The sequence below is a fragment of the Camelina sativa genome, chromosome 7 (assembly GCF_000633955.1).
Source record: "Camelina sativa cultivar DH55 chromosome 7, Cs, whole genome shotgun sequence".
Taxonomy (NCBI): domain Eukaryota; kingdom Viridiplantae; phylum Streptophyta; class Magnoliopsida; order Brassicales; family Brassicaceae; genus Camelina; species Camelina sativa.
In genome coordinates this window covers 19,637,386-19,646,777 of record NC_025691.1, presented here as the reverse complement: position 1 = coordinate 19,646,777, position 9,392 = coordinate 19,637,386, and the positions used below count along the sequence as shown (strand labels likewise).

The window sequence follows — 9,392 nt, the reverse complement described above, 5'->3', positions numbered from 1 at the left end:
AGGGGTATCGAAGCTAACCCGAAACAGATTTCGGCGCTTACTAACCTACCATCTCCAAGAAATACTCGAGAAGTTCAACAACTTACTGGGCGAATTGCCGCCCTCAATCGATTTATCTCACGATCTACCGACAAGTGTCTACCGTTTTACCAGCTGCTTCGCAGCAACAAAAAGTTTGAGTGGGATGATAAGTGTGAGTCTGCCTTCCAGGAGCTCAAAAACTATCTCGCTACTCCTCCAGTCCTAGCTAAACCTGATCAGGGGGAAACGCTTTACCTGTACATCGCTGTCTCCAGCTCGGCGGTCAGCGGTGTACTCATTAAAGAGGACAGGGGAGATCAGCATCCCATTTTCTATGTGAGCAAAAGTCTCGATGGAGCTGAGCTCCGATATCCAACCTTGGAGAAGCTCGCCTACGCCGTAGTTATCTCGGCTAGGAAGCTACGTCCATACTTCCAATCTCACACTGTTGAAGTATTAACTAACCAGCCGTTGAGGACTATCCTGCACAGTCCCGCGTTCGCAATCAAGAACATAAAGAGAAATACTAACCTGGAAGTGTATCCGAGCCCACGACCGATACAGCTCGGAATCATAGAGAGAACCCACAGAGGAGAGCGGGTCGAAGGAGCCGCGAACCTTGCTAGCAAGCTCACCACAAGCAGTAGCGTTGTTGATAAACAACTCATCCTTTGTCTTGTAAGATAGCAATACTTTGCGTCTAAAAACTCTTGTTATTCTCTGTATAATTTTCTGTTAGCTTCCGAGCTCGTCGTGACTCACTTGTCAGTTCTCCTGTGAACTGACGAGCACGATCTTGACTCGTTTTAGTGACGACCTCACATTCCTATCGTTAATAAAGAACAAACTTCACTCTTTCCCCCTAAAATCGATATTTATTTAGTGTTGTGCAATCCCCACTACAAACAATAAAGATGATAAATCTTTCTTTACTTCTTCATTTGGGGAAAAAAACACAGATAAGCCTCGTTTTCATGAACACGTGACTCACTTTCTTCCATGTTACAAGCGAATATTCGTATAACAAGCATTACCTTCTCATAGGGTTCCAAGAAAATATTCGAATTCGGCTGATTAGTAAAATAATTAAGCAAAGATATACTAACATTCGAATTTGTATCGCATGACTCAAGTATGGTTTGTCTTGTCATAAAACAACCACTGAGAGGCCAACATGCTTATCATGGTCGGAACATCATGATAAAAAGCTCACTCTTATTTAATCATTTTGCTTCTTTCATTGATCATAAAAAGTTTCCCCCAAATCCGCCTTTACCGCATCCACAAGCCTCCCCTCCCCACCTAATCTATAAACACAAATCACACATTTTCTATATATAATAGTTTTTATATATATCATCATGTTGACTCATATAGAATATTCCCATGCGTTCTTCACCCTGGACTTACTCACAAAAATCTCTATAATAATCTATGGAAATCTATGCATATATATTGGATTCTTTTAAAACATTTTTATATAACTTTATAGTGAAAGTTTTTTTTTCTTCTTTAATTAAACCCTAGTCCTATGTTCGGACACGTCTCCATGTCTTTCTTGTAACTATTCAAACTCAACTTCAAGTGCTCATCATCATCAACTCCAAAAACCCTCTTCATTAGAGGCTGCTGTTCCACGCATACGACGTCGTTGAAGCTTCTCTTGTTCCCTTTCATCACTTCCGATTTGATCTCCATCAACGGAAGCTCAATCGTTTTATTGATGTTATTGTTCTCATCCAGCTTTGTTTCCGAGGTCTCTGAAGATGTCAACGAGCTCTCTACTGAACATCTCAGCTGACTAATTCCTCTGTTATTTGGTTTCTTGCGCCACAAGAAACCTTCTTCTGTTTCTTCCTCTTCTTCTGCTTGCGTTAACTCTGAGAACGAAGAACTTGGACAGCCTCTGTTCACCATTGAAGCTAATCTAGAGAGTTCGGTTCTCGCAAATTCCATGCCTAGAGTTGAAGATGTGTAGCCAGCGAGAGTTTGTTGAGCTTTCACTAAAACTGACTGTAAATACTTGCCTTGTGCCTCAATCTTCACCTGCAAATGCCTCTGAACCTGAAACCAAAACATTAGAAGAACCCCAAAGAGAGATGGTTGTGCTTAATTAGATTCAGTTATGGGATATGATTAATGTGCTTACTTCGATTTGTTCATGAAGTTTCTTTTGAACTTCCATCTGCATTTTTAAAGCCTCTGTGATTTGCAACCCTCTGCTACAATGGAACAAAACAGTTATTAGTTTTTAACTTATTGAAATCGATCCATAAACGATATTATGATTTTGATTCTCAGATCATTACTCTTTAGTTGGATTGCTGTTTCCTTCGGAGACACTACAGCCTCGGAGATCTCTAGAATCGTTGTTACTCTCAGCTTCTTGATTTTCTGAAGCAGAGGAAACTGCTACATCAAGAAACAAAAACATACATAAGTATAAAACTATTTAAAAAGATTTCTTCAGTCCATTTGGTCAGATCAGAGTTGAAACTAAGGATTATATCCTTTGCCTTAAAAACATTATCAATGTTAAAAATAATGAATCAAAGAATCTCAAACCTTCTAGCTTGTTATCATCGAACTTCATGCTCTTCCCTAGCCGATATTTCTGGAGAAAGATCAAATACGATAATCCAAAGTTTATTTTCAAGAAACAAATTAATCGAAAGAAGATAAAACACACTGATCCAATCAAAGATTCTTGTGAACATTATTTACCTGTAAATGACTCTTGAGATGGTATAAGGTAAGTCCAGGAATCTCCATAACCTTCATCAAACCTTTAGGTGTTGCTTCTACATACAAAAACAGAACAAAACAATCAAGAATCATTAAAATGAAGATGAAACACACAAAAAGATGTACGTACTGTTAGGTCCTCCAAGTTGATTAACAGCTTCAATGAATCTGTGATGAAGATCACAAGTCCATTTCAATCTTGGCTTAGCATCCGTTGACAACACAAGGCTCATCTTTGCCTTGTGATTAATACTATTGCTATTATCGCTGGCATTATTGTTGATCTCCATTAATAAACACATACAAAATCTCTCTTCCAATATACAAATCAAGAAAACGACCCAAGAAATTTAAATAAACGAAAGGGTGATTTGTTTTTCAAAAGATTGTTGGGTTTGTTGGCAAAGATATGGAGATTATTTAGACATATATATAAATCTTTGGAGTGGTTGATGTTTTTTTTTTTCTTTTCTTTAATTCTTCTCTCACTCCATATCTGGAAACATGAGTGGGGTTCTGTTGGAGAAGAGAATATATGCTCTCTTGACCCTTTCCTCTTTCTTTCTTTATATATATATATATATATATATATATATATTTTTGGTTAATATATGTTTTTTTTCCTCTTTTCTTCGACCATTTCCCGATTTCACACCTCTTTTTTTTTTTCATATTAATTTGTTGCCTTTTTGTAAATTTCGTGTTACTTTTTCTTCCATATATGAGGCAATAAGATCAGATAAGAAAAGGTCTGTACACTTCGTTTTTGGTCGTATAGACAATCCTAATGGACACATATCGTATGTGCAAAATTCTTTGTTTGCAATTATTATCACCGTTTCATATTCTATTTTCTAAAATGGTCCTCTAGTTTACTTTCCTCTCTTGATTTTTATTTTCTTCTTCTGTAGAAATGGTTTATTTTTATTGGTTATATATTATTGCAACATGTGGTCTTTAGGATTTTGCACGATTCGTATGAGTTGCAGTCTTGCAACAGATAACATTTCAAAAAAAGCGTTTCATGGGTGGGTTTGTCTGGAAATGATCAATTAAGAACATTTTTTATATAGTTATCGCCCTTGATAATTCGAATCTTTTTAAAAATTGTCTTAATTAAATTCGATTTAGTAACACGCAATATAATCCACCACACGGACATTTCTTAGATAATTAAATATACCAGGATAGAAAGTTATGTATAATAATTAAGAAAGGGTGAATAAATACAAGAATTGCTCCTAAAAAGAACGGTAAAGAAAAAGTGTAAGGTTTGTTGTGTTGTGTCTCTCTTGGCTTGCTCTTCGGTAATGTTGCCCCCACCATACTTGTATATATGTCCCTTCATATAACATTTTTCAACGAAGAATCTACTTATATATAGACTTATCGATGTCGACAGAAGAAAAAAATTGATAGACTCACCTATGTAGAACCAAACTTATATGTACGCATGTCATATATATGCTTACACATATGCCATGTATGGTTTGTGTTCATGATGATCCTGCTGAGCGAGCTAGCTACTTCTAACTATGTGATAGCAACTTCTTTAGTGTTTCTAAATATTGACTTTTTTGGGTAGAGACTTTTCTTTATTTTTGTTGAGTTGTGAAACATAATTAATGTCTCGGATCCGCTATAGACCCGAGGACGACGGGATGACGAATCAAAATGAATATTGAATATCTATGGTGAGCCCTAAATGAAAATATTGTGTTTGTTTCAGTAGATGTGTATTATGTATATAGACGTTAATTTTATAGTATGTTCTTGTAAAGCTAGCTATAGAGTATATGTGTATATATCTTTTTGAAGGAAACAAAAGATGGGAGTGATTGGCAGATTCTCTTGGTTGTATGTAGAGGTGAGGGAATCTAACCTCAATATAATAACTTTAAAAAGAACAATCCATTCCTCTCTCTGCCTTATTTTTCTTTATAACCACCCACACAAAGAAAGTGAATCCAGCCAGATTTTGTATAATTAATAGATTAATATAATTGTAAGTCAAGAACGGTAACTAAAAATAAGTGAAATGTTTGAACAACTCTTGACTATTGCGAAAACAAAAATATGGTCCATAAATGTCCACAACAAGATATAATGAGCCTAAAAGATGAAGTTCCATGATCCACTTCAAGAGGAATCTCTCAGGTGTTCTTGGATCTGCATTCTCTTGTAATTTTTTTAATATATATATATATATATATATCAACATATTTATTCAAGTATTTATGTGAAATATATATATTGGTGACTTAAACATACACAATAGTATATTTAAACAACAAAATTTTGAAAGGAAAAACAGTGTTTAAACTTAGTGTATGCTTGATGTGTAATAATTCTCCAGATGAAAATATTGACCTTTATATGATGCTGATCAGACTTTTATTGGTCAATATAGCCACATATGATTATTGTTCGAAGATATATATACTTTGTCGTTTCATGCCGTAAATCTATTCATTAAAAGCTTGAAATCTAGCAGAGTTGTTTTTGTAAGTATGTAAACTTATAATTTAAAAATGCACTAAGTACTGAAAGTGTGTTTTTTATATTAATTTTACCATCAAACTATACGATAAATCAAATTCAACCATTGAATCATAAAAAAGATCTTAAGTCTTCTGAAAGATACAATCCTTATGAACAAAATTCAAGTTTTGTTTTTGTTTTTACATATACATGTTTTGGTGTTATGTGTGTATGGGGGGCCGCTTTACGAGACTAATAAATAGTATAGTTTTAGCCAAACAAACTACATGTACTGAAAGCGGACGATTGCATCCATAAAACTTCCAACTCTCAAGAGTCTCGTAACGTGTTTTTGTTTGTTAAATTGTTCTTTTTTTTCTTTTTTTTTTTTTTAGAAAATTTAATTTTAGGAACTCTTTTTATTGACATCATAATTATAAGAATAATTTCTTAGAGAAAATATTTAGAATAAATTTTCTTTCTCTTCCACATAAGTCTTTTCTCCAACGCAAGCCTTGTTGTAGAAGCAATAAATAATATATTCCAAAAAAAAATATTCACTAGCTTTAAAGAGAAAAGAATTCACCTAAATAGAAAACCTAAAATGTTGCAAAATATAATTCTTTAAGGAATAACGGAAAATGAGGGGAAAAAAAGGGGTAGGATTTGTATTTTAATTGTGATGGCTTATAGAGAGCCGTCGGTAAAAGCTGAAGAATCTGATCGAGAGCTTTAAATTTTTGGGCTTTGGTCTTTAGAATCGAAATCCAATGATTATTCTCTTAATCCTTCTTTTCTTTCTGAATCATGCATACATTGTTTAATTGCTTATCAGTGTGTACAACAATGTATAATCTATTTACGCAATAACTTTTTTGATCATGTCTTCATTTTTTTTTACTAAAAGAATATACTAGTTTGAACTTGATAATATATTTTTGAAAAATATCACATAGTTAGATTAACATACTACTCCTATGTAAGGGAATATATATTCATTCGCAACAATGAAAATAAGATTTGTTATGATATATATGGCCTATGAGGAGGGCATAAAAATCGTAAGATTCTGATTTCTTTTTAGATATAAAGAAGGAGAAAAACTAAGAGAGAAATAGGGGGACCCAATGTGGTAGCTTGATGTCGTGGAGAAGCATCTTCTCCTACTACGAGTTTCTGTTTAGTGGACACCTTTCATTTGTTCATTTCTTAAAGAAAGGAATATTTTAATCATTCAATCCAACTTCACACACACACACACACACATGCATGCATAAATATGCATATGAATGAGAGAGAGAGATATATAAACATATATGTTCGATCATATGTGTGGCCCGAATGTTTGAAAAACAAGCAAAGAAAATCACCAAAGCCAAGAGAGGATAATGATCATAGAATTTTCTCTTTAATCACATATTTAATATACTTTCTTCCAAATGAAAAAAAAAAAGCGACAACATATTCTCTAATAACTTGTTGAAAACCATTATCTTTAGACTTTAGAAATGATGCAATTCGAATCAAGCTTTTCATACATCATACCACATGATGAAGCGTTACGTGATCTATACATAAGAATCAAGAGCTACATGGCCGTTTAAGAATGATAGTGACAATATCCATCATACCATCGAAATTTAGTTTTTGGATAGAAAATATAGAGCCTCATGCTAATCCTAATTTCATATGTTTAAAGAATTATAGCCGAGAATTACCGAAACATATAGTAGTACTCAGATGCAATTATCTTGTACGATAAGTATTACGGATTCAACTCTCCAACTTATGCAACAAGTTAATAAAGATCTGGTCAAGGTTAATTGATACTATTGTGATTGAGATATGATTGTGATATTACATTAATTGTAATTAGATATTATAAGATCCCATCGTATTCTATAAAAGCTATGTAAAGTACCATTGAATGACACACACAGAAATATCATTTCCATTGTCTACGATTCTGTATGGTATCAGAGCAGGTCGATCCTTGTGGATCGATTATGACGATCGTCAAAGACGACGGTGATANTAGGGGGACCCAATGTGGTAGCTTGATGTCGTGGAGAAGCATCTTCTCCTACTACGAGTTTCTGTTTAGTGGACACCTTTCATTTGTTCATTTCTTAAAGAAAGGAATATTTTAATCATTCAATCCAACTTCACACACACACACACACACATGCATGCATAAATATGCATATGAATGAGAGAGAGAGATATATAAACATATATGTTCGATCATATGTGTGGCCCGAATGTTTGAAAAACAAGCAAAGAAAATCACCAAAGCCAAGAGAGGATAATGATCATAGAATTTTCTCTTTAATCACATATTTAATATACTTTCTTCCAAATGAAAAAAAAAAAGCGACAACATATTCTCTAATAACTTGTTGAAAACCATTATCTTTAGACTTTAGAAATGATGCAATTCGAATCAAGCTTTTCATACATCATACCACATGATGAAGCGTTACGTGATCTATACATAAGAATCAAGAGCTACATGGCCGTTTAAGAATGATAGTGACAATATCCATCATACCATCGAAATTTAGTTTTTGGATAGAAAATATAGAGCCTCATGCTAATCCTAATTTCATATGTTTAAAGAATTATAGCCGAGAATTACCGAAACATATAGTAGTACTCAGATGCAATTATCTTGTACGATAAGTATTACGGATTCAACTCTCCAACTTATGCAACAAGTTAATAAAGATCTGGTCAAGGTTAATTGATACTATTGTGATTGAGATATGATTGTGATATTACATTAATTGTAATTAGATATTATAAGATCCCATCGTATTCTATAAAAGCTATGTAAAGTACCATTGAATGACACACACAGAAATATCATTTCCATTGTCTACGATTCTGTATGGTATCAGAGCAGGTCGATCCTTGTGGATCGATTATGACGATCGTCAAAGACGACGGTGATAAAGATGACAACGATGAAGACGGTGCCTAGATCCGATGATGAAAAGATATATGTGACAGTGCAAAGCTAGAAGATGAACATGAAGAAGTTTTTGCCATCTTACGTTCTGTTAGAAACCGACGAACCCGACGAACCCGACGAACCCAACGAACCCGACGAACCTGACAAACCCGACAAACCTGACAAACCAGAACACGACCNAACATATATGTTCGATCATATGTGTGGCCCGAATGTTTGAAAAACAAGCAAAGAAAATCACCAAAGCCAAGAGAGGATAATGATCATAGAATTTTCTCTTTAATCACATATTTAATATACTTTCTTCCAAATGAAAAAAAAAAAGCGACAACATATTCTCTAATAACTTGTTGAAAACCATTATCTTTAGACTTTAGAAATGATGCAATTCGAATCAAGCTTTTCATACATCATACCACATGATGAAGCGTTACGTGATCTATACATAAGAATCAAGAGCTACATGGCCGTTTAAGAATGATAGTGACAATATCCATCATACCATCGAAATTTAGTTTTTGGATAGAAAATATAGAGCCTCATGCTAATCCTAATTTCATATGTTTAAAGAATTATAGCCGAGAATTACCGAAACATATAGTAGTACTCAGATGCAATTATCTTGTACGATAAGTATTACGGATTCAACTCTCCAACTTATGCAACAAGTTAATAAAGATCTGGTCAAGGTTAATTGATACTATTGTGATTGAGATATGATTGTGATATTACATTAATTGTAATTAGATATTATAAGATCCCATCGTATTCTATAAAAGCTATGTAAAGTACCATTGAATGACACACACAGAAATATCATTTCCATTGTCTACGATTCTGTATGGTATCAGAGCAGGTCGATCCTTGTGGATCGATTATGACGATCGTCAAAGACGACGGTGATAAAGATGACAACGATGAAGACGGTGCCTAGATCCGATGATGAAAAGATATATGTGACAGTGCAAAGCTAGAAGATGAACATGAAGAAGTTTTTGCCATCTTACGTTCTGTTAGAAACCGACGAACCCGACGAACCCGACGAACCCAACGAACCCGACGAACCTGACAAACCCGACAAACCTGACAAACCAGAACACGACCTGAAGGATTTGAAGGAATCCTTGTGTCACACACAACTCTTGTGTTGTGACATCGACGAAACAGATTA

At 34.3% G+C, this 9,392-nt stretch overlaps 1 protein-coding gene across 4 annotated transcripts; it reads right to left on the bottom strand.

Moving 5' to 3' along the window:
- LOC104701595 (myb family transcription factor PHL8-like) lies at window positions 1,428-3,246 on the bottom strand. 4 transcript variants are annotated; one of them, XM_010417309.2, is made up of 6 exons: window positions 2,897-3,246; window positions 2,746-2,822; window positions 2,587-2,635; window positions 2,331-2,433; window positions 2,171-2,243; window positions 1,428-2,085 (listed from the first exon to the last, which is right to left on the bottom strand). In XM_010417309.2, exons 1-6 carry the CDS (start codon window positions 3,066-3,068, stop codon window positions 1,534-1,536), a joined length of 1,026 nt encoding a protein of 341 aa, XP_010415611.1. In that variant the 5' UTR covers window positions 3,069-3,246; the 3' UTR covers window positions 1,428-1,533. The 4 variants fall into 4 exon arrangements, with proteins under 4 accessions (XP_010415611.1, XP_010415614.1, XP_010415613.1 ...); XM_010417312.2 differs by having other exon boundaries at window positions 2,171-2,240; XM_010417311.2 differs by having other exon boundaries at window positions 1,534-2,085; window positions 2,331-2,430; window positions 2,897-3,068.

Coding starts and splice junctions, on each gene's coding strand:
- LOC104701595 (XM_010417309.2), bottom strand. CDS start 3,068: ATGTGTTTATTAATGGAGATCAACAATAATGCCAGCGATAATAGCAAT. Junction 2,636..2,745: donor ATCTCAAGAGTCATTTACAG/GTAAATAATGTT, acceptor ATCTTTCTCCAG/AAATATCGGCTAGGGAAGAG. Junction 2,086..2,170: donor AACTTCATGAACAAATCGAA/GTAAGCACATTA, acceptor TTTTGGTTTCAG/GTTCAGAGGCATTTGCAGGT.